The sequence below is a fragment of the Carlito syrichta genome, unplaced genomic scaffold (assembly GCF_000164805.1).
Source record: "Carlito syrichta isolate Samal-C Ts95f unplaced genomic scaffold, Tarsius_syrichta-2.0.1 Scaffold250111, whole genome shotgun sequence".
Lineage (NCBI taxonomy): Eukaryota > Metazoa > Chordata > Mammalia > Primates > Tarsiidae > Carlito > Carlito syrichta.
The window spans coordinates 35,849-61,564 of NW_007194207.1; the positions used below are offsets into that span (position 1 = coordinate 35,849).

At 32.2% G+C, this 25,716-nt stretch overlaps 2 protein-coding genes across 2 annotated transcripts in view; both read left to right on the forward strand.

The window, feature by feature from the left end:
* Positions 1-2,152: 2,152 nt before the first annotated feature.
* LOC103253747 (nectin-3-like) overlaps positions 2,153-25,716 on the forward strand; it is a gene marked incomplete at its 5' end in the record, with an annotated part of 91,812 nt that continues 68,248 nt past the window's right edge. Inside the window, 4 exons of the mRNA XM_008051987.2 lie at positions 2,153-2,511; positions 9,289-9,585; positions 12,704-12,821; positions 16,132-16,283. Coding sequence (XP_008050178.1) covers positions 2,153-2,511; positions 9,289-9,585; positions 12,704-12,821; positions 16,132-16,283 — 926 coding nt within the window. The remainder of the gene's footprint in view (positions 2,512-9,288; positions 9,586-12,703; positions 12,822-16,131; positions 16,284-25,716) is intronic.
* LOC103253746 (nectin-3) lies at positions 20,891-24,188 on the forward strand. The gene is made up of 2 exons (XM_008051985.1): positions 20,891-21,138; positions 22,414-24,188. Exons 1-2 carry the CDS (start codon positions 21,111-21,113, stop codon positions 22,992-22,994), a joined length of 609 nt encoding a protein of 202 aa, XP_008050176.1. The 5' UTR covers positions 20,891-21,110; the 3' UTR covers positions 22,995-24,188.

The following is a 25,716-nucleotide window of genomic DNA, read 5'->3' on the forward strand; positions in this document are numbered from 1 at the left end:
TAATTTTTTTCTGTTCCTTTCTAATATGTATCTCTCCCTATTTTTTTTTCTTACTGCACTGGATTGTAACGATAGTTGCACCATCTTGTCTTGATCTTTTCTTTAATTGACATGCCCCTTTTTCTACTTTAGTGTGATAATGGCCACTGATTTGAGAAGAATCTATTTCATTGTTAAGAATCTTTTTTTCAGGAGTTAGATTTTTTTTTTTAATTGGATAGTCAGTTAAATTTTATTAAATGCCTCCTATCATCAAATGAGAAGCTTGTGTGAGCTTTCAATGTGGTGAATGGTATAAAAATATTCTTACATTCTTAGAATAGTCCTACTTGGTTGTATATTTATCTTAAATACAGAACTGGATATTATTTGTATATTTTCTGCTTTCATGCCAGACTTGTGATAAACTGCCAAAATACATTAGAATTTTTTCACATTTTATGTGTCTTAGATTTAGTAATTATATTTGATAGCAGGATAGTGCATGAGTAAATATTTCAGGCTTATACTATTTTGGAGTAAAGGTTAAAAAAAACCAAAAAATCTTTTTATTCCACAGCTGTTAAGTATAGTCATTGTGAATTGTCAGTCCTTTTCTGTAATATCCTCAATCACCTTTTAAGTGGTAATGTTTGCCTTCTATTTTGCTATTTTGTTTTTGTTTTTTCCTCCAAAAGGGTTCATGGAAATAATATTATGTAAAGTTTTTGTTGTTGAACATGTTTGAACATTTATTAAACACATTTTTCTTGGTGTTTTTGTGATTCTCTTTTGCATTTTGTATTCGTTTGAAAATATTAAACATTGGTAAATTTTAAAGAAATTGTTTACTATTTATACAGTTTCCATTTTTGAGTGCTGATTTTGGTTTACTTTTTAGTTTGAGTGTCTGTGTTTCTTTATCAGATCATATATGTAAGTGGTAAATGCTCTAAGGACTTGTTATATATATGTGTTCTAATTTACTTATCAATTAGTAATATCTTACTTGACTATAGTATCCGTGAATATTAGTTTTATTTCCCGCAAGGCAACATAAGGTTTTTTTTTTTTGAGTTGGAGTCTCTGTCGCCCAGACTGGAGTGCAGTGGCCGCTCCCGGCCACCGCAGCCTCGACCTGCTGGGCTCCGGCGATCCTTCCACCTCAGCCTACCGAGTAGCCGGAATTACAGGCGCGCGCTACCACGCCCGGCTGATTTTTTGATTTATTGTAGAGATGAGCTCTTGCCTGCCCAGGCGGGTCTCAAACCCGCGGGCTCAGGCCATCCACTCACCTCAGGCACGGGATTACAGGCTGAGCCACCGAGCCCGGCTGACAATGTAAGTTTTGCTTCACTGCTTTTAGGAATGAAATAAGTATCATATGGAAGAAATTTGATGTCATTTCATTTTAACTTTTGCTTATGGAATTTTTTCTCTTCACCGTGAAAAAGAAAAAATGATTTCACATTTGTATATGGATTCTTTATTAATATTTTCTGGCAACTAGTCTGTCTTAAAGGATTTTTTAAATAGGAACTTGATATGGAGATTCCTCCACATGGAGATACTCTGACGTTTTATTTGGTTTAAAAGATCCTACGTGCATAAATACCTATTCCTGTGTAAAAAATTACCCCAAAACTTAGTAGTTTAAAACAATGTGCATTTATTATCTCTCAATTTCTGTGGGCCAGAAATCCAGTCATATCTCAGCTGTCTTCTTCAGAGTCTCATAAGGTTTCAATTTGTCACCTAGGGCCAGGAACTTCTGTGAAGGCTTGAGTCAGGAAGGTTCTTGCAAACTCTTGGTCTCACTCTAGTAGTTTTCCTACTGCAACACATAATGGCAGGCATTTATTTGATAGTTAGTTTTTGGATCTTCTATCCGGCCCAGAGAGCATCTAGTTCTTCTCATTTCTTTTTATTCAGTATTGTGTGTGTGTGTGTGTGTGTGTGTGTGTGTGTGTGTGTGTGTGTGTGTGTGTATCCGGCCCAGAGAGCATCTAGTTCTTCTCATTTCTTTTTATTCAGTATTGTGTGTGTGTGTGTGTGTGTGTGTGTGTGTGTGTGTGTGTGTGTGTGTGTGTGTGTACACCTGCAGAGTGGGGAAGGGGAAGGAGGTAAAATGATCATGTGTTAGCATAACTTTTTTCTTTCTTAATAACCATAGTATTTTTTCTTCCATAGGTGCCTTAGCTGGACCAATTATTGTGGAGCCACATGTCACAGCAGTATGGGGAAAGAATGTTTCATTGAAGTGTTTAATTGAAGTAAATGAAACCATAACACAAATTTCATGGGAGAAGATACATGGCAAAAGTTCACAAACTGTTGCAGTTCATCATCCTCAGTATGGATTCTCTGTTCAAGGAGAATATCAAGGAAGAGTCTTGTTTAAAAACTATTCACTTAACGATGCAACGATTACTCTGCATAACATTGGATTCTCTGATTCTGGAAAGTACATATGCAAAGCTGTTACATTCCCACTTGGAAATGCTCAGTCCTCTACAACTGTAACTGTGTTAGGTAGGTGTGGTTGAGTTACTTATTTTGATGATAGTGGTGAAGATTATAATGGAGTATTTTCAAGGATTTAAAATTATTGAAATATTATTTAAATTTAGGTTAAAGTAAAATAATTCAAATAAGATTTTTCAAATTCTGTCTTAAAATTATGATTCGAGGCTCTTAATTTAAACAAAATCTTGTCTGTATGTCCACTTATCTGTATAATGCTACATAGTTTTAGCTATTTTACTTTCTTCATGAAAGACAGTGGAGGGTTTTAATTATAATTATATACTTCATGCTGAATTTCTATGATATTTTTATAAAACTCCTCTCAAATTTTCAACTTTTAATTAAATTACAATTTTTAGGGTTTTGTTTCCATTAAAAAAATAACTGAGTTTATCTTTTTGGAACTATTGACACATCATATTTTAACTTTTCATGTCAAATTGTATTACTGCTCTTTTGAATTTATATAGCTATTTGAATTGTGTGCTGTTGAAGATAATAATAATATTCCATCCTTTCCTGTCTGATAGCTACTAAAAAGTTTATGGTAATAGGTTGAATAAGCTTATTAGCACGAAGATAACCACTTGCAGTGAAATGTAAGCCAGTTTGGAAATGCTGATAAGTATTTTTGGGATAACAGATCAAGAATTAAGGGGTAATAGCAACCTGCGACTGACATGGAGATACACTGCTCAGATTCTCTTTCAAAAAGACTCACTGCCCAGCTCCTTACAGCGTGGTTAGCTGACAGAAGATTACTTCAGTTTTTGAGCTCAGGCCCGTTAGCTGACAGAAGATTACTTCAGTTTTTGAGCTGAGGCCCGTGACTGAGCAAGACAGTGGTAGCTGAGGGCAAGCTCTTTTGGGGGCCAGTGACTGAACAAGGTAGTGGTATGGAGACCTTGCCGTTTTCAACCAAAACGTACTAGGGACTCCTTTAATGGGAGTCTTTGTTCATTTGCTTGATTGCTAATAGCTTCCCTTACTCAGTTCTTCTTTACTTTTTTTCCAGATGTTACTCCCTAATAAACCTTTTGTACTCCTCACTTGCTTCCCAGAGAACCAAACAAATGTACAGCCCTTGTATTTAAGGACATAACACTAGGGTCTCTGAAATATAGGAAAGCAGTTTTGTCTGAATTTGTTATATAGTATTTTATGTTAAGGGATACTATTTAAAAATGAAAATAGATATTTGAGGACTTAATATGTCTAAGTCACTGTCCTGAGTGCTTCGAGGAAATACAGCTTGCATTTAAGGATTGGTACTTTTGAGAAATTTTCTGATGAGAATGCAGGGCATAAATATCTGAAAAATTAAGTGGACATTGGTTGAAAAAAGGTCACACAAAGTTCTGTATCAAGACAATAGTAGATAAAAAGTTTGTATTTGAAAGACTGAGCTCATGGAGATAAAATCACTTTTTATTTTACTTTAAGTTTTAGTAGTTCCTCTAAATTAATGCAATACTAGTTGGACTAAAACTTAAAAATGTTTATGTTACGAGACTAGTCATGATTTTGCCCATGCCTACTTCTCTCGCTTCATCTATTCCATCCCTTCCTGCTTCTCTTTCAACGTTCAAATCTTATGATAATAATAAAACTATTTGCAATTCTCTTGACATATGTTTTTTTGTGTGTTTCTCCTTCTGCCTGAATTGACTTCTTTTTGTAATCTTTGTTCCTATATTCTTCTGTGTAACTGTTCATCAAATCATATTCTTCCAGATGCCATTCTTGACCCTTCCACATCTGATGCTGTTTTTGCTTTTTGTCATTGTATCTTGAGTATATCTTTGTTGTGACAGTTAGCTGTACTGTTATATGATTTCTCCACTATAAACATTTGATGGACAACAGCTATGCCCTTTAAAACTTAACTTTATATCCCGAAAGCCAATAAGAGATACTAGTATATAACAACCATACAATATTTGAGTAGAATATGGGGATAGATTGGTGAACTTGGTAGTCAAGAAATGTTTTGTAAAAGAAGTAGTTGAACTGATCTTCAATGGTAGGCAGATAAAAATGAAATATTCTAGGATTGATATGTGAGTCGAGGCAGAGGAGAAGAAACAATATATAGCTGACCCTTGAACAACATGGTTTTGAACTGTGTGGGTCCACAAAAAAAAAATGTGATTTTTTTTTAAACATAGAAACTACAGTATTTGTGGGATGCAAAACCCGCATATGCAGAGAGCTTACTTCTTCTGTATGCAGATTCCTTAGGGCTGACTGCAGGACTAAGTATGTGCAGGTTTGGGTATACCCAGGGGTCTTGGAACCAGTATCCCCTGTATACTGAGGTACAACTGTACTTAAGACAGAGTTTCCGTATTTCCAGCATTGTTGAAATTTTGGGCTAGAATTCTTTGTTTTGGGTGAGCTGTCCTATTCCTTTGCACACTAAATACCAGTAACATTTCCTCATTTATAAAACTCAGGATGTTTCCACACATTGCCGAGTGTTCTTTTGGAGAGATGGGAAGTAGGAAAGAACCATCTCCTGTTGAGAACCCCACATTAGTGGAAGACTGAATAAATAATTTAATGATTATTCAGAGGATTTATATAAAGTACAAGAATTAAAGTCTGGAGGGTAGAGTAGGACCACATGGATGTAACAAGTGCTAGGATGGGGAAATTGAGCTTTATATTCCTGGAAATTCAAATTTATTGCATTGGATATGCTTCCTATCTCTTGTCTACTCTCAGGTCCTTGCTGTCTAGCCTTTTGCACTTGGATGTCCCCTTTGAGGGGACACATAAATTTAGCAAACCACTTGAATGTCCCCTCTGAAGGGATATTGTAAATCTAAGAAACCACTCAGAAATCCCCTCTCAGGGGACATAAAGAGATTGCTGGTGATTATACAGAACAAACTTATGCCAGCGCAGATGTTTCAAAAAATGCATATTTCCTTGAAGTTTTCCATTCAAATTGCATAAAAAAGCAAATAAAGAGATGGAATATATACTGAGATATACATTAAAAAATATCAGCTGGCTTTTTATAGAAAGAGAATATGTGAGGTGCTTTCACAGTGGTGCTAACAGTTCTTTGTATCAGAAGTTAGTGGAAAAGAGCATTTATATAAGAAAGGCAGCTGTGAGTATACCCTTCCTATCATATGGCATAACTTGGAAAGGTAGATAAGCAAGTTACTATAACCTTAAAAAGAGACTTTCAAAGTGGAAGGCAGATTGTATTGAAGTACTGAATAGCACAGGTCGATTATATCTATCTGCACTAGTCAGAACAGTAAAATTGGAAAAGTAATATTCTTTTGATAAATTTCGTTTCGTGATTTCATAATTTACAATTAGAAGATTTTATCCATTTATTTAATTTGCAGAACAATGGTAAAATGAAAAGACAAAAGTGAGAGTTACAATATAAGCAACAGCGAAGATAAGTTAGATTTAGATTTTTATACAGATAAGTTAGAAAAAGTAAACATCAGAGTAGAAGAAAACGATAGTAGCAATAGTGATACCATTCCACCAAAAAGAAAATGGGCAAATGTAATAGAAGTGATAGCGGTGAAAGTGTTAGTAGTTTTGAAGAAATAGAAGGCAACGGATCATCAAGAGAAGAATGGGAAGATGTTACAGAAAAAGATGATCCCCCAGTGAGAATAAAATTTGTTGTATATCCTCAAACAACAGGACCACAAATAGCAAGTAATTAAGAGAACTGATCATATATCTTACTCTGTATTTGACAAATGAATTAGTGAATAGTGTAATTAAAAGAAACAAATGGTTGTGCAGATTAAAAAGTAAGGAAAAAGCAGCTGTCACACAAATCAATTTGGCCTAAGTGGCATGATGTTGACTAACAGGAATTTTTAGATTTTATCGCAACTTTTATCCTAAGTATGGGAATAATTTAAGTACCAAATTTGCAAGAGTACTGGTCATCTACTTTCAGTAGTAAAATATTCTTCTTTTCGGAAACATTCAGTAGAGAAAGTTTTATGCAAATCTTCTGGATGCTTCATTTGAAGACACCTGCATCAAGGGATAGGACAGTCAGAACTCAACATTCAAAAGACCAATATCTGTTTGGAATACATTGATGCAAAATTTTCGTAATATTGTCATACCAGATTAGGCAATTTGTGTTGACGAACCCATTGTTCAGTTTAAAGGGTGAATGTCATTTACAACATACAATTCAAATAAGCCTACCAATTGGGGTATACACATTTATGTACTAGCTGAGTCAAAAACAGGATACCTTTTTTTAATACTTAACTTCTATGGAAGCATAATATCCGAAAACATTATTTGACTTGTTCTTCCAGTAAGCACCAGCATTCCATTATATTTACATAATAAGTTTTGGGGAAAATTTCCCAATACAGCAAGATACTACATGTTTATTGATAGATATTATATGAGTATTGTCCTAGCCAAAGAACTATTAAAGATGAAGTGCCATCTTACTGGTACAGAGTCAACCGAAGAGGAATGCCAGCCAAATCAAAAAGCCAACGTTCTTAATGAAAAAAACAGTAGCATATAGGAAAAATAATCTTACGTGTCTTGGGTGGAAGGACGAAAGGATTAGTACAATTCTCAACACAGACTACCACAAGGACATTACAGGGTGGAAATATTATATCAGTCAAAAAGCCTGAATTGATTCTAAATTATATTGTAAATATGGGCGGTGTGGATCATGCAGATCAATATACTTTTGCATATCGTTTTTTGCGAAGATCTTTAAAATGGTGGGGAAATTCTTCTGAAGACTAGAACTGTGTGTTTTTAACTTCTATATATTGTACTGAGCATAAAAAAATGAAAAGCCTTTGTCCCATCTGAAATTTGTCAAGCTTCTGATCTGCCATTTGAGAAGTGATTTTTAGGACTCAAGTGCATCCTTCCACATTGTCTTCAAACAACAGATTGGACAATAAATTGCATACTATTAATGTGAGAGGAAGAAAGTGCAACTGCACTATCTGCTCGAAAAGAAAAACACCAGGTGTAAGACATAAAACAAATTACTGTTGTACAACATGTATCGATGAATCTGCAATGCATGTCAGGGACTGTTTCACACATTACCACAGGTTAGAAAAATATATAAGATTTGGATTTTTTTGTCCTAAATAAGTTCCTCAAGGTCCAAAATTCCATTATAAGCCAAAGATCATTACAATAAAATCATTGGTTCCAGTGCTATGCTATTTAATATGATTAGTTTTTTACTATTTTGTAAAAAAGTACAATCAAGTTGCTGATAGGTGATCCACGAGATGTCTCTGAGTGCAGAGGGTTTAAATGTGGTTCCTGGACCAACAGCATTGGTATTATTTGTTAAAAATATAGAGTGTCATACCCCCTCTGACTTAATTGAATGATAATCTACATTTTAGCAAGATCCTCCAGTGGTTTGTATGCACAGAGAAGTTTGAGAAACACTGCTTTGATCACCTTCTCGCCTCACTTAGAGGAATGCCTAAGTTATAGCTGATCTGATTTGGAGAGTATTATGTTGGGAGTTGTGATTTAGGAAGATTTGTCTCAGCCGTGAGGCCATGATGACTTCAAATTAATTTTCTAGTTTCTGCCACTTGAGTGAAGAAGGGAACTATTACAAAGGAATAATTAGAGATTTTGTTAACTGATTGGATATAGGCAACATGGGAAGTTTGAACAATAACAAGTTTTGAAATTTTGTGATTATGTTACCATTAAGTAAATGGGCACATCTGAATGAAAAATAGGTGTTGGGATTGAGAGGATAAAATGATGAATTCAGCATAGGTTTATTGAATTTGAAGATCTGTGGTTGAAAATACCTGGTAGGCACTTAGAAACTGAGGAATCAAACCTTGTGTCAAAATTGGAGAACGTTCAGGATCATCTGGGTAGCAGCGTTTATCAGATAAGTTTTTAAGTGAGATATAGTTGTATCCTAGGCATATATATTAGGGCAGGGGTTAGAAGAAAGAGATAAAGAGCTTCGAGAGAAATGTAAGAAGAACTTGAGCAGAGTAATATTATTCTTATCAAGAGAAGATATGAAAGTCTTTTTTAAAAGATTACTCTAGTAGTTATTTTTCACAGTAAGAGCTAAGCCCTATGGGAGATGATTTGACTTTTTTTCCCCGGTTCTCCTAAGGATGTCACATAGCTGGTATTCTAAATGCATAGCCTAGAAGCCAATTCATTACAATAGCTACCTTAACACATTAGGACTTAATTATTTTCAACTGATTGAGAAAAAAGTGTGTGGAAGTAGCAAATTCTACAAGGTTAGTTAAAGATAATAAGACATAAAGTATTGTGTTTGTAGATTAGGGGTCGTTGGTGACATTACAGTTTCAATGAAATAGTAGCAGAAACCAAATTAAGAGGATGTGATATTTGTACCGTATAATAGAAACCAAATTAACAGAATGTACCAACAGATATTGGTACCATGTAATAAAAAAGAGCTTTCATTTCATAAAGGAAATTATAGCCTTTGTAGAAATTTTTTGTATGTATCAATTTGGAGAGAATTTGTCTTTACATCTTTATCTGAGAGCCATATTTGTAGTGGTTATAGAAAATCTTGGCCTCTTGCTTGCCCTAACTTAATGATCTTTTATTTTTGCAAGAATGTAGTTGATGATGGCAGTACCTAAAAAGTGTGTGTAGATTTTATATTCAGTTTTCTCTAGCTTGTGAAACATGTCCAGATATAACTTGGAAGGATGTAAATATATTCCTGTTTGAATGTAACTAATTCTTTTTACAAAATTCACACAGTTGAACCCACTGTGAGCCTGATAAAAGGGCCGGATTCTTTAATTGATGGAGGAAATGAAACAGTAGCAGCAATTTGTATCGCAGCCACTGGAAAACCAGTTGCACATATTGAGTGGGAAGGTGATCTTGGTGAAATGGAATCCACTACAACTTCTTTTCCAAATGAAACGGCAACGATTGTCAGCCAGTACAAGCTGTTTCCAACCAGATTTGCTAGAGGAAGGCGAATTACTTGTGTTGTAAAACATCCAGCCTTGGAAAAGGATATTCGATACTCTTTCGTATTAGACATACAATGTAAGTAAGTGATGGCATTTGCTTTTTAGATATTAGTCGTGCATTTACTTTATTTTCTTCCATTGACATATCCTTTATCACACTGTTTTTTGTAGGAATACTTAGTATTCAGATATTTCTATAACTTTTCCTTGTTTATATTGTTTTAAAACACTTTTTTCTTTTTTTGTTTATATTTTCATGGAAGTTTAATTTAACCAGAACATTTCTTATCAGTTTTTTGAAGATACTCTTAAAATTATGTAGCCTCATCCTTTTAAAATCTTAAAAGTAGCTGAACTTAAGGAAGTTGAGAGAAATTTTTACCTCAAAATGTGTAATGCTTAATGACAAACAACTTCTCCATTCTAATTATTTGAACCTGTTACTCAGTTTTATTAATGCTATCCATGCTGTTTTCATCAAGAATCTTTTACTTTCAAAGATGCATATTAATCAGCTTGAAAACCTGTATTTTTTAAATATTATTTCTAATCTGATCTTATTGATCATGTTATAAGAGTCTCATTAAGTAAATGGTATTTTAAAGACATCATTGGATAGTTAACCATTGTAGATAGTGTTCAAAAGTAAACCATCTTGTGCTTATATTTTTTGGTTAAGGGATACTTTCCCTGTATGTGTGTTTATATATTTATATGTATCTGCTTTTCTTTTTTGATATAGCTTCTCAGTATTTGGTGTATTCTTTGTGATTTGTATGCCATTTTAAAATTTTGAGCAAGAGAAAAGGTGATGGTTGCTGGTAGCTTATAACAAGGATAATGAAAAATAGGCAGATTAGAGACAAAATTAGGAAAACTGTTTAGCTTGTGCTATTATTTCTATCCATGTAAAGATTATAAATCTAGATAGGTTTTTGGCAGAGTTCTGTTTTTGTTGTTATCCTTTTGGTTTTTGATGTGGCATGCATGGAATTTTAAATTACACGTATTCATTGCACTTTATGTAATGGTTTTTTTTTTTTTTTTTTGAGTTGGAATCTCACTCTGTCGCCCAGGCTGGAGTGCAGTGGCACACTCCACGGCCACCCCAGTGTTACCTGCTGGGCTCTGGAGATCCTTCTGCCTTGGCCTTCCAAGTAGCCAGAACTGCAGGCACACACTATCATGCCTGGCTAATTTTTGATTTATTGTAGAGATGAGGTCTTACCAAGTTGCCCTGGCTGATCTCGAACCCATGGGCTTAGGCAGTCCACTTGCCTCGGCCTCCCAAAGTGCTGAGATTACAGGCTGAGCCTCCGAGCCCGGCCATGTAATGGATTTTAGAGCTAATTCTGAGTATCTTTTCAACATTTATAAGGTTAAACTTGAGAGGCTGTAGTTGCATAAGTGTTATTGCCATTGTATTCCTAAATACTAATACCATCTTTTCTCTACACTTCTATGGAGAATCCAATTAAAATTTTTCTTTTTCCTTCTCCTCCCTTACTCTTACAGACCTAACTTTTTTCTTTTTCTCATAAATTCAGATCCCAGTTGTAAGTACTACTAATATATTTCTTATATCTATATATTTTCTCCTTTCCTATATCTAATAATGACTGAAATTTTCTTCAACTTATATTATAATTCTAGTTTTTTTGTTTTCTTAAATGTAATCCTAGATGTATTAAAATATTTCTTCTGTTATAAGTCTTTGTAATTATGGTTTTGGTTTTTTGACTTGCTTCTAAAATGTTCTTAGTCATGACCTTTTTTCTTTTTTAAAACTGGAGACCTATAAAACATGAAGACAAAGTTTCAAGAGATAAGATCTTATATTCCAAATTTATGCCTCAAAATTTGGAGGTACTCTTTAGGGATATGTTTACTACTTACCCTCTCATCCTTTTAAGATGAGATTAAACTCACTGGACTGTTCTTCCAACAACATTTTTTAGTACCACTTTTTAAGTTACAAAAATGATTTTTAATTCTTATTTATAAGAGACAGGCATTTGTTTTTAAATTACTAAAGCAGTTGTACCTTAGATAAAAGTTTGATTTTTTTCAGTGTTTTATAAACTTTGATTTTCAATAGATCAGGCTTCACTGGCCAGAGTGAAAGACTGACCTGGTCTCTCTTTAACTTTATCTGGTCTTCTGCTGGCTACCTAGGTTTCTGTGTAGCGCACAGAAAGATGATTCGTCTTTGCACCATGTTTATATAACTAACACTTTTTTAGGGAGGCTTTTTATGGCCCTCCCCATCACCATCCCCAATTTAAATAAGGGCTTTTTAAATCTTCTCTTTTAGCATCCTGTTCTTTTTATTCTTGACCCTCTTAAGAGGTTTTAATTATTTTTAAATGTCATCTTCCCTATTAGAATGTACATTTTATGAATACAGAATCTGTATGTATAGCAAACACCTAAAACAGTGCCTAGCACTCCTAAGAGCTAAACAAAATGATTGTTGAATGAATGATAGGCATTGGACTTTATAGTTTGAAGGCATACATTTATATTGCTGGTAGATATGTATATTTGCTCACTCGACTAGTTATGTTGCACATAATGCTAAAAAGCCTTTGGTTATATTGAATGGATAAAAGTTTATGTTTTAATACAGTTGAAACCCAATATAATTTACTTCAGTTTTATGTATGTAGTTTGAAAAAGTCTATGCCACATCTCTACATGTCAACAGAATATTAATTCTAACACAAGGAATCTAATCTCTGTAATTGACTTAAATATCTCTTAGGGGCTATTTCCTGTCAAAAACTGTTTTATATGGTGACTTGGTACTACACAGTACTTGAGTGCCATATCTTAATTATGTCCTGTAATGCATTTGTTTTGTTCCTATATCTCTACATCTTTCATAATGGGATTCATATATTTTGCTTGTGGTGATTACAGACATGAGTATTCTTACCTTCAGCATTCTTAATAACTCGGCCATACAGGCTATAATTACCTAGTCTTTGGGTACTCATTTTATTCCTTAATTCTTTCAATTAACTAATGTTTATTGAGTACTCTCTTCCACATTGATTATATATGTTGGAGCAAGAAAAAATGATTTTTCTTTTTCTAACACTTAGTCTATTGTGTTAATGTTTATCATTGTGTATTGCATTTATTATTAACAAAACATAATATATCCTATCATGCATTTAATTATTTTATAGATGCTCCTGAAGTTTCAGTAACAGGATATGATGGAAATTGGTTTGTAGGAAGAAAAGGTGTTAATCTCAAGTGTAATGCTGATGCAAATCCTCCACCCTTCAAATCTGTGTGGAGCAGGTAATGTTATATACTTATAAAGAGAAATTATTTAAAAGTGAAAAGTATTCTTAAATGCATATTTTAATGGTCTTTATCAGTATAATAATATACATCATTATAGTAACAAAGTAACAGCTGACAATTTAACAAAAGGCTTCTACATGTTTTCCTGTTCCACACCTCCCCACCCTCATACCTCTCTCAGTTCTATTCTTCAGAGTCTATTTTAGCAATTTATTCTGGTAATTACCATCAGAGGTCTTAAACTGCTCTTTCCTTATTTACCAATTTTTATCGTTGTCTGTTGACTTCTTAGATAGAGTTAATTCTTTGTCTACCCTTTTAGCCACAAACAGTAATAGCTGAAAATTTTAATTAAATTAAATGAACGAAATTAAGGTATTTTTTAGTTAAATTCTGTAATCACAATTTATCTTCCTGTGACAGGTAACATTTACTGAGAGCTAAGTAGTATGCCTGTTTTCTGTTGTCTACAGCTATTTGTTTTCCCTGTGACTAATAACTGCCTCTTTTTGTTTGTGTACTTTACTATCTACATAATTCTCTTTATGTCTGGAATTTTGTATTTGTCAGTATTTAGGAGCCCATAATTCTTGAGAATTATGTATTATCAACGTGACTTTTTTTTTCCTTGTTCACTCTTACTGAGCTTATATTTATTGTATAATAAATACCCTTCCTTTTATGTTTTTTAAACATGCTTACTGTTTTTCCTAGAATATTTTCTTGATTTGAACACATTTTTTTCAATGACAATCATTACAATTTTTTTTCTTTTTTTTTTTTTTTTACTTTAAAGATGGTGGGGTACAATTCAGGATTAGGTATACAAGTGTTTATTGTACAGGTAAAGTTTGGACCTCCTTTATTGCCTAGTTTGAGATCAAGTACCCTTGTTGATGTTGTATCCTCCTCCCCCACCCTGGCAGTATCCCACTACTGCCAATCCCTTTCTTATAGTATTGTGGTAAATGTTCAGGGTCTGCTTATGAGTGAGAACATGTGGTACTCAGTTCTTTGTTTCTGTGATAGATCACTGAGTCTGGTAGATTCTAAGTCTATCCAGGTTACTGTGAAATCCATATGTTTGTCCTCCTTTAAAATTTTTTTGACATATTTTCAGTTTATAGGACTATCTTCTCATTCTTTGTTTATTTCTATAGCACCCTTTTCTTATTTTTTGAGTATTTTAACTTTCTTGTTTTTTCCTGGGATACTAGAGTTATTTCTACCTCAGAAAGTTTTTTTATGCTTTCAACAGATTGTCTCTTTTTTCTCCAAGTTTTTTGTTTGGTCTTTCTTTCACTTTGTAGATATTCCTGAATCTTCTTGGCCGTCTACTCATTTCACAGTGAGACATTAAAACATAAAAGGCTTAGTGGACATTCTCTCTTCTCTGTTGTAAGAATTACTCATTAGTAAGTTCCATTATAGAGTGATCAGGTAGAGAGAGAGTTCTATTTTCCTGGAGTGACTCCAGATATCACTAATAGAAGAATCTTTTCTTCATGGCCATTCAGTTTATTTTTAGAATTAACTTCTATTCTTTTACCTGAGAGGTAAATGCCTAGTATTTACAGAGGTGAGAGGAATCTAGTGCTTTCCTTTGTAACTTTCAACTAATCATCTTATTTCTAGCTCTCTTCCTCCATCCTGCCTTCTGCGGTCTTTTCAGTAAATAGTTTAATCTCTCTAATCCTAAATTTCCTCATTAATAACAGTACTTCCTAGAGTTTGTGTGAGAATACAGACAATGAATTTAACTCATGTAACATAGACACAAAAACATAGAAGATAGAGGATGCTTTTGTTGTATGTTTAATGTGATACTAGATTTTTCTGACTGTGGCCTATTTGTATAAATGACATTAAAGAATTATGTTGTTTTTAAATTTCTCAGAGAATTAAAGGGATAAGAATTTAGGGCCCAAAATACAAAGGTAATTGTTAGGACATAGATGGTTCATATTCGTTGTTATCCTTCTAGAAAAGAAGTTTACTTTTTGGAAGCTGATGCTTGCAAAAATTTTCTTTCCAAAGTTCTCTTAAGAAGGAAGTTGAGAGTTTTTGTGTTTTAAACCATATAATAGTATTATCTTTATCCTTCAGTTCTAAATTAAACCAACACCAAAAGATTTTTTTGATAATTTTTCCACTCACTATCCTTGGGATTCTAAAATAAAATCATTCTGCCTATTGTCCATTGTTGATTTGCTTCTTTCCACCTTTTTATTATTGTATGTTCTTATTCCCTTTGTAATGAGTTGTTGATCTACTATGTACTTCTATCATTGATGGCAGATACCAAATCTGATTTACTTCTGCTTCTCAGCAACACATGCAGAGCAGTGTATGGCAAATAGTAAGCTTCTAGTAAGTGAATAAGTGAATAAAATTTTTGACAGTCTACTTAACCTAAGGTATGGCAATTGAGCACCTGTGTTTACCTGACTTATTATCTTCATATCTTAAAAAAATAATTTAAACTTTAAAAAGTTTCAGAATAAACACTTTTTTTGTTTGTTTTTTTGGTATCCACAGCTTATAAATGTGATATTTAACAGAATATTTAGTTCTATTGCAATGAATGACTTCATAGTTGTTATAGTGGGACCTATATAAGTTAGATTAATATGTACACTATGTATAGAACCTCTTAGTCAAATTAGTAGAGGCATTGTTTAAAAAAAGGAGTTATTATTGATACCAACTAGTATCTTGATTTATATTGTCACAGATGCTCACCTTATAAATGAAATTATAAGAAGACCCTTCTTGCCGCCTTAGAAACTGTCTTTGGATGGCACATTATATTTTTTATTAGTATTAAATGATGCTCTATAAATATGTTATAGATGGTCTAAAACATGGTTTATTTAAATGACATGACTTTTCATTAATAAAATTATAAATATATCATGAATAGATCCGTAATTCACTGAGAATTTTAGCTTCTTTGATACTGTGAGCATATCTTCAACTAACGTTTATTTCTGACTTCTCATTTAAAAAAATTTTTTTTCAATCACATTTTTCTCTTCTTCCCTTCCATTCTATTTTGTTGGTCTAGTTACAGTTTGTGTGGATTAATATTTTGAAAGAATGGTGGCTGTTTATGGACATTTTTTAGTTTATTTTGTTAAAATGAAAATTTGTTACTTTTATATACTTTCATAGTGAAATATATCTAAAAGATACTATTTTTTAAACTAATAACATCTCAAAAGTATAATATCTTATTTTAATCAGCTGTCAATGAATACAGTCTAAGTATATTTAAAATAATTTCATGCTTTTTAAAATCTAGGTTGGATGGACAGTGGCCTGATGGTTTATTGGCTTCAGACAGTACTCTTCATTTTGTCTATCCACTGACTTTCAATTATTCTGGTGTTTATATATGTAAAGTGACCAATTCCCTTGGTCAAAGAAGTGATCAAAAGGTCATCTACATTTCAGGTAAGTTACTGTCTACTTGCAAAATGAGTAACTTAAGATATCTTTATAATAACAATCGTAATAACAATATGATCCTTGGCAATGATTATACTTACAAAGATACAGATTCCTCAGTGTGAGATTTTAGCAAAGAATATAAAAGGAATACGATAAAATAGCCTTATCTGAAATCATATATAAAGTGGCATTTTTTTATTTGAAAAATGTCAAAATGTCTATACAGTAAGTTTGTACACATTTTGATACCTGTACATATGGTTAATGTTTTAATCAGTATTGAATATTTCTGTAATAGGTAGTATGCCTTTCTAGATTCTTTCTTTCTTTATTCTAAAAACAGTGTTTTTGTTTGTTTTTGCTTTAATAGCTACTTTGTGTACAATTTTCTATTAAGTAAAATGAAGTATTAACTTTGATGACCTGGCTTGTTAAATAATATTGTTTGCCACTTAATATGAGTCTATATCATATTGTGTTACTGAAAGGTGCAGTGGGAATGCTACTGAAAATGTTGTAATGAAATAAAATGTAAGTTGTTTCTTACTGTCAGACTTTAAGTTGCTAACACATTTGATTTTTCATGTTCTGTTTGTTTCACGGTAAAAGTTTTTGTTAATTTGGCTAAGTATAAATTTGGGCATTCATACAATATATATTTATAGAACTAAAAGTTTATTTTCTTCTGAGTGTGGTTATAAATAATAAAATTATCAATAGAATGCTTATTTATAAAAATTCTATAAAATATTTTGAGCATCCCCTTACTGACTGCAAGAAGATAGCAATCTTTTGTTTATAACATGGAAATTAAGGGGAAAAGGAAGAGAACCTTAAGAAATTCAGGTTTGTATGGTAATTATGTAATGTTAAGACTTTTATCTCTGTTCAAGTCTAAAACTTCATAAATTAGAGATTTTAGAAAAATTTTGTTATATTCTCAGTCCTTGTGTGATCATTCAGTCTAAGAACAATATTATTTTTCTCACAGCACTCACCACAATTTTTAGTTGTATGCTCATTTCTTTACTTTGTATCTGTTCTCACAATTAAATATTCTGTGTGCTTTATTCATCACTGTATACTCAACAATTAGTTTAGATTCTGGCACACGATAGAGACTCAAACTTGTTTTTTGCGTGACTCTAGTGAGAGGCTTAGAGCTGTACACATTCTAGGCCTTTCTACCTAGGAAATATGAATGAGATTACATATTAGTATATTAGTCTCTTTTTCTTTCCTTAGAGTATATATCACAAGAAATACCTGTATGTTTACTTAAGGACTGTTTACTTTTTGTTTATGTTGTATAATTTGGTGTGGGATATTACTTGCCAATCTTAGACTCAGTATGTTATAGTTGTATAATAATTTAAATATCAAGGCTCATTTGAGCACTCATACATAAAGGTTCCATTGATGATATCCTAAATTTATGTCTTTTGGTGTTCTGGGTCCACTTCCCAGTACTCCTGACTTGTATGTCCAAGTTCCTGTTAATGACCAATGACTAGGTAGAAGTCTAATAGGTGTTTACAACTTAACATTTTCAAAACCAGGGTCCTGGTCTTTCTACTGCCCCTTGCCACCAAACCTGTTTTTCCACTGAAAGGAGTCTTCCTTCATTCAGTTATTGGCAGTTTTGTCCTTATATTTGCTGAGGTTACAACTTTTGATAGTCGTCCTTGACTTCACTTTTTCTCTCATATCCTCTACCCAGTCTATCCACAAATCAGTGTCAGCTCTCCCATTATGTTATACACAGAATCTTACCAATTCTTTATTTCTCTACTGCCATTACAGTGGTCCAGCCATTAATATCTCTTCACTCTTACAGTAGCCATTTAGTCTCCCTACTTTGAATGTGTCCCTCTTCAATCTATCATCAAATGAGCATTCAGAATGATTTGTTTAAAAGGGCATGTCGGATCATGTCACTCCTTCTTAAAACCTTCCACAACTTCCTATTTTACCTACAATGAAAACCAGATCTTAACAGTGACTTATAAGGTTGTCTACATGCCTTTGTCTCAGACTCTCTGTCTGATTTCATTTCTTTTATATCCCTTGCTCACTGGCTCACAGAACAGGTACATTCTGACCTCGAGTCCTTGCATTTCTACTGCCTAGAATGTTCTTCTGCCAGGTATCCCCATAGTTCCTTCCTTCATTTCCTTTAGGACTTTACTAAATAAAATATCACTCATTTTTTAAATGAGGTATTTCTTCATGACTGTGTTTAAAATAAAAAGCCCTGTCTTCTCACCTCTTTACTTTCTTTAGTCCTCTTTCTCTGCTTTATTTTTCTCTCTAGTTCTTATTACCATGTTATGCATACTACATACTTTATTTATTTGCTTGTCTGTTATTACCCTCATTAGAACATAAATTCTTCGGTGCAGGATTTGTGTCTACTTTAATCACCACAGTAGTCCCGCTGTCTGCAGTGATGCTCAGCATTTAATAGGTGTTCAGTACACTTTTGTTGCATGAACGAATACATTTGTTTGAGAAGAAAGTTATAGGAAAAAAATTTAAAATCTAGAATCTGCTTTTATGCAACTTTATTTTCTTTAATGAGGGACCTAATGTAATCTAGAATCTGCTTTCATGTAACTTTATTTTCTTTGATGAGGGAACTGATGTAATGCTGATGATAAGCTTTACATATTGTTTATCAACACCTACAAGTTTTATAAGCAGGGAAATCAAATTGTGAGTAAATATGAAATATCACAATTGCCTCTGAGTAATTCAAAAGATAGTATTATATGAGATGACTTTCTTCAAGTAATCAAGTCTTAAGCTTTACTTTTCAATTCAGAGTCTATAAAATGCTACAATATACAATGCCGAGTTTAGTTAACTCCTCTAAGAATTGCCTGGAATATGTCAGGTATCTTAGATATAATGCTGCCTTTCCAAAATGACTATTTAGTAATACCTAACTAGGCATTTATCAGACTAAGTGGTCATCATTTGTACAAAGTAAATGATCAAACAGTTAATCTTTTCCAGTGTTACATGTTTTTTACCTCAGTTTGTTAAAATGTATCTTAGGACTAGATACTAAAGTTCTGTTCAGAACAGAGTGAATTTAGCAACTCTGAAATTGTTTTTTGGTTTTTTTTTGAGTTGGAGTCTCACTCTGTCGCCCAGACTGGAGTGCAGTGGCCGCTCCTGGCCACCACAGCCTCGACCTGCTGGGCTCCAGCGATCCTTCCGCCTCGTCACATATTTTTACACATTGATAAACATGAGATTTAGATAAAAAGTCATCAATTCAAGATTGCAATAGAGGGCCTCTAGTGGTTCCTTATCTAGTACTGACTGACTGCTGGGAACTATATTTTTCTGGGTTATTTTTGGTGTATATTTTTCCCCTGATACTTGTCACTTCTGTTTGAAAATGAAAAGCAAATGTTTATATATCAAATAAATGCCCTCATGCCTAAAACTCTTATTCCTATACAAAACTTGAATTTCTGATCATATTGATTTCAGGATCCAGGCATAGTATCGAACTTAAGAATTCATGTTTACTTAGCAATCTTTTAACTTTAAAATGTATAATTTTGTTTACTTAACCTATATAAAGTCTAAAAAAGAAAGCAATTCATTAAACTTTTTAACAGTAATTATTAATCTAAATTATACCCTCTAGCTATGGGGCCTTACTTTACCTTTTCCTGTTTGGCAGAATTTACTAGTTAGGAAAAGAAACTTAACAAATTCTTCATTGGGTGAGGAGAATGTAGTTATTATATCCTTATTTATCATACATTCAGCAAAGAATATGAGAAATATTGTCTGACTGAAAAAATAGGAATGCTTTTGGCAAGGATTTAAATCATAAGTAAGTAGCTGTTAGTGAGTCAAGAGTAGTCCTGCCCTTTTACATGAATTGTGTCTCTTATTGTAAATAAGACAGAAACAAATGTTTTGTATGCATTGTCATATTTCCATTGCTTAAAATACAAGACAATGAAATATTAACAGTAGTCTCTCTTTTATGGAGTGATATTAATAGTGAGACTGCTGTTTTTAACACTGTTAAAGAAGGGTGGTGGGTTGAAATATTTTTAGAACCACTGACAATTAAATAAGATTTAAACATTTTTTTAGCTAGATTTTTCTCAAAACTGTATTTTGTTAAACAGACAATAGCCAACCATTTGTTTTTCTATCAAAAAACTTTGTAAGTAGACATAAGAAATGGCCTTTTTTTTTTTTTAAGGATACTTGGTAAAAATGTTTCTTTGTATCTTACACTTGGTGAGAGCTCAGGTGTGTTCACTGTTCTGAGAAAAATAACATTTCAACAGCTTCCAAAATCCTTAAAAATCTTACAGGCACAATAGTGTGTAAATTATAAATTAATTAGGTTATTTGTACTTTGATTTAAATGTACTAAAGCCAGTTTGTTGTAATACTTTGGGAAACATTGTAAAGATGGCATTCAGTATTTAAACTTGACTTTCCTATTACTCCTGCTCCCTCAGAAAGTACATAATTTAATTATAAATGCATTACTTTTGGTTTTTTTAGTGTTTTATTCTGTGAAGTTGGATTACATGAGGCCTTACTGCTTTTATGCTAGACATGGTCCTTCATTTCCACAACTGTTTTATTGAGATTGAGTTTATTTCATTAGTGATATGTTCTCCTCAGTAAAAAATTCCTTGATTTACTTACATCTCCTCAAATATTCACTTCAAAGTACTTAACAGGATTACCTGTTAGATTAGTTTAAATTCATAGAAAATTAGTTATACTGAACTTGTTAAATTTTATACTGTACTTGCTAAATTTTTACCACATTCTATACATATGGCATTCCGTGATGAAACCAGTTTAAGTAAGTATTTTTCTTTAGCTTGTAATATTAGAATAACTTACCCCATGTAGAGTTAGTATTTTTCTAACAATCATTTTTTAAAAGCTCTATCAGTACCACTCATTTAAAAATTAATTATGAGAGATTACCACTTGAGTCATTGTTTTAACTGTCAAGAATTTCAAGATTTTTAGACTTATTCTTTCTTCAAACTCCTCTAGAATTTTGTGTAACATGAGCTACACATACTACTTAATTGATAATTAACCAGTCTTTAATTTTTACTATTGATGTTAGTTGCTTTATAATATTAATGGCTATTTACTCTGTAATCTAATGTCAATACACAGGTTCATTTGCATCTAATATTTAAATGTTACTAGAATGTTCTCTCTAAAATATTAGCTTTTCTTTTTGAGACTCCATCCATAAAATTTTGCAGATATAGTTGAAATTTTTTAACTTTCTAAATGTTCAGATATCTTACCTATGGGGTATTAAGACATGATGACATTTTTATTGCTTTATAGTTTATAACATATTGTTACTTTGTCTTTGTTCATTAGTATCATTTGATAATACCCTATCTGGTTGACACAGTTTAAACATATGCTTTTTTTTTTTTAAATTGCTAAATAATGGTGTTTACTATGTGTTGCCTTTCCAAAACTTAATTAGAGCTTTTTTATTCAAGGAAAATATTTTTGAGAGAATTATTAAATCAACAGCTTACACTATGCCCACTTAACAATCTATAGTTTTTCATTCTTTTAAAGATAAGTTCAGGTCTTATAAAAATAATCTATATTAGGTAAAATGAATATTTTAAAAAGTTTTATTTTTGCTTTTTTTATTTTATTTTTGTCCTACTGGCTAAGAAAATGTACATTTTAATTATTTGATTTAATTTAATTTTTTATCATGATAATTCTTAAGCCAGCTGTGTACAGGTCACTTAAGTAATGCTCTTAATTAAAAAAATAAGTACCTATTTTCTGGAATACAATATCACTCAAACTTGGAATAGAGTAATTTAGGATTTACATCACAGGCTTCATTCCTTTCTCTCCGTTGGTGACTAAGCATCAGTATTGTTAAAAAATATATACCACTGCAAATAATAAATAAATAAACATCACTGCATTCTAATATTAATCAAATTAAGAATGAAAAACTATTGTTACTATGGATATATATATTCATTAACTGTGCTGTCTTTTCAATTTGCTGCTGAATCAGCCCGCATTGACATTCTTTGCCTTTCTCTGTCTTGTCTATCTTTACTGTTTCCATTAGATCCTCCTACTACTACCACCCTTCAGCCTACAATTCAGTGGCATCCCTCAACAGCTGACATCGAGGATCTAGCAACAGAACCTAAAAAATTGCCCTTCCCATTGTCAACTTTGGCAACAATTAAGGATGATACAATTGGCACGATCATTGCTAGTGTAGTGGGTGGGGCTCTCTTCATAGTACTTGTAAGTGTTTTGGCTGGAATATTCTGCTATAGGAGAAGACGAACGTTTCGCGGAGACTACTTTGCCAAAAACTACATTCCACCATCAGATATGCAAAAAGAATCACAAATAGATGTTCTTCAACAAGATGAGCTTGATTCTTATCCAGACAGTGTAAAAAAAGAAAACAAAAATCCAGTGAATAATCTAATACGTAAAGACTATTTAGAAGAGCCTGAAAAAACTCAGTGGAACAATGTAGAAAATCTCAATAGGTTTGAAAGACCCATGGATTATTACGAAGATCTAAAAATGGGAATGAAGTTCGTCAGTGATGAACATTATGACGAAAATGAAGATGACTTAGTTTCACATGTAGATGGTTCTGTAATTTCTAGGAGGGAGTGGTATGTTTAGCAACCACTAAATGTGACTTAACCACGTACAATATTTCATTCATACTAGTTGATCATTTTCAGATTGTTCATACTTTTTCTTGAGGAAGAATAAGCTTTTTCGAGTTGATTTTCAAGCTTTTTATATTCTAATCTGACAAATGAAAATGTAAAATCTGGGTTCAATGTATCTAAGCTGCTTTACAATTTTTTTCAATGCTGTACTACTGTCTCCAGATTTAAATTTTAATGCAGAGTACTTTATTGGTCTGAGGCACACAGGTAAGAAGAAATATCAACATTAAATGTATGACTTTTTTGGTACAAAAATTAAAAAAAAAAAAAAAAAGGAAACTACCTTGGCATTGTGTATTAAATGTTTACCTAAGACTGTAATCTCAAGTATAATGTTTGTTGAAAATATACCTCTCAAAATTTATCACCACTAAATGATACTGCATCAAAATTGACTATAAAACTAATTCAAGAAATGTTTATATATATTTTTAGTATACAAAAAATATTTAGCCTGATGGAACATCTTTCCTTTTCAAACATTATTTTCTAAGTTTCTATACCAATGGAATCCTTACCTCTGCATTTTAATGAGCCTTGCCATAATTATTGTAGAGTGGCTTCTCAAAGATATTTTGTTGCACTAAAACTGTGGTAGTAAACTCAGTGAACATGATGTGTGGAAGAGCATAATTCGCTGGTCAATATTTTTGTTCAACATACATACAAGAGTAATAATAAAATACATGCCTTTTAAACATAATTATTATAGTTTTTTCATCTCTGGAAAATAATTTCTTATATTGTCATGTGAACATTAGCGGTAGCCTTATTTTAATGCTTAATGTCCTAAATATACGAGTGATAATTAAAAGATGGTACACAGCTAAATACAGTACAAAGAGGACATTTCATTATACTGGAGTACTAGTTTTAGAAATGAGACAGTTCAGCAAAGAATCTATAGAAATAATTTTCTAGACTATCTTGTTTTAGTCATTTAATGTTGGTGTTGTTTAAACGGGTAAATATGCAGAAAAAAATTTAGAATAATCTTGAAAACTTGGGATTTACCTAGAGAAATCTGAAGTATAGAACCAGTTTAACACTTTCTGATGGATGTTAGCAATTCATCTCCGTTTCTTCCTAAATGTATGTATGTATTTCAAGATTTTTTTTTCCAATTAAAACTGGAAACATATCATGAGGGTTTTTGTTTTTGTTTTACATAATTATGTATATTCTTTCCAGAATCTTGGATCTTCTTTGTAAGGTAATTAAATTCCTCCTGCAGCAGAGTCCTATATGGTTGTAATAATGGCAGCTATTTTGAAGCCTAAAGAATATGTTTTTCTATTTATGATTCATTTGAAAAAAGAACTATTTTGCCAAGGCAGTGAAGTGGAAGTTAGTAGGAGAATCATAAATTAAACAAATTATTTTGTTAATAAAAAGGCAAAATAGGTACTTATTTAACCTTCTTCATCTTCATTCCCCCCAATTTTCATCAAATCAAAAAAAAAAATTTGAGGGCAAAATTTCTAACATGTTCATAGTATATTGCAAGTAGTGAAATCTTTATTTTAAAATATTATAAACTGGTTTTCTTTTTTTTAACTAGCAGTATTTTGTGTAAATTCAAAGCCCATTTTGTTTCTCTTCCCAGATACTTAGGAGAAGACTATAATATCAGGTTAAGAATGCAATTAAGTTCACTGACATTTTGTTTAAAATGCTTGGGTTTTAGTATAGTTAACCACTTATATAGAAATACTTTAATTTTTTAGTCCAAGTTATTGGCAGAAAACTTCCTAATAATACACTGTGATTGAAATGATTTCATATTTAATTTTAATATCAGCAATGATAATGGTCACACAGAAGATGACTCTAAAATCCTTTTAATGAGAGATGTAAATTTGTGGTTTTTTGGATCAAAATTTCAACCTTAGAAACAATGCTTTGAAATGCTGTGAGTCTGAGCAGAATAATCATATTTAGGATTCTGTTTAAGTCTCAACTGGAGTATAATCTGAAGGAAATTAGCAATGGATTTTAAGAACTGTATTTCAAAAATATAAATACTTTCTGATTATGAGCTTCTTGCTAACACTATGACCTTTACGTAGTTAGGGTTTTTTTGTTGTTGTTGTTATTGTTTTGTTTTGTTTGTGTGGGAGAGGGTGACCTGGAATACTACAAGTGAGTATTTGACACATTCTGTATCTTAATCTAAATCATTTGGCAGACTAAAAGGTTTCCAAATTTTAAGAAACTGATACTAATGTATAAGGCCTTTGGAAGCATTACACTGTTGTTTGTTAGAAATTTATGTTTTCTGTAACTTGTAATATTATAAAGACTTGTTTGTAAACATGAATAGTCAATTAGAGAAACATTTTGCTAAATTAGTTTTTGCATACCAGTATGTGCACAGCTAACTGACAGATATATATGAAAATTTTACTATCTTCTTGGAAAATATGAAAGAGTATTTATACTATTTTTGGACATATTTATATTTATTTAATATGATTTGAACTGTTCTTTGCATTGTTATATTCACTTGAGGATTTTCTTTCATACCTAAAAGATCTCAATAATATAATGAAAGTGAATGCAACTCTTATTTTTTATGCCATTTTAATTAAGATACATTTAAACTTCAGTAGACTAGGGATCACTTTAAAATTGATAATTAGTGAGTACTTTATAATTTAAAGATTTAG

Excerpts from the sequence above, each read along its gene's own strand:
- LOC103253746 (XM_008051985.1), top strand. The coding sequence starts at position 21,111 with ATGGCATTCCGTGATGAAACCAGTTTAA. Across the intron at positions 21,139-22,413 it reads CCGTGATGAAACCAGTTTAA|ATCCTCCTACTACTACCACC; the intron begins GTAAGTATTTTT and ends TGTTTCCATTAG.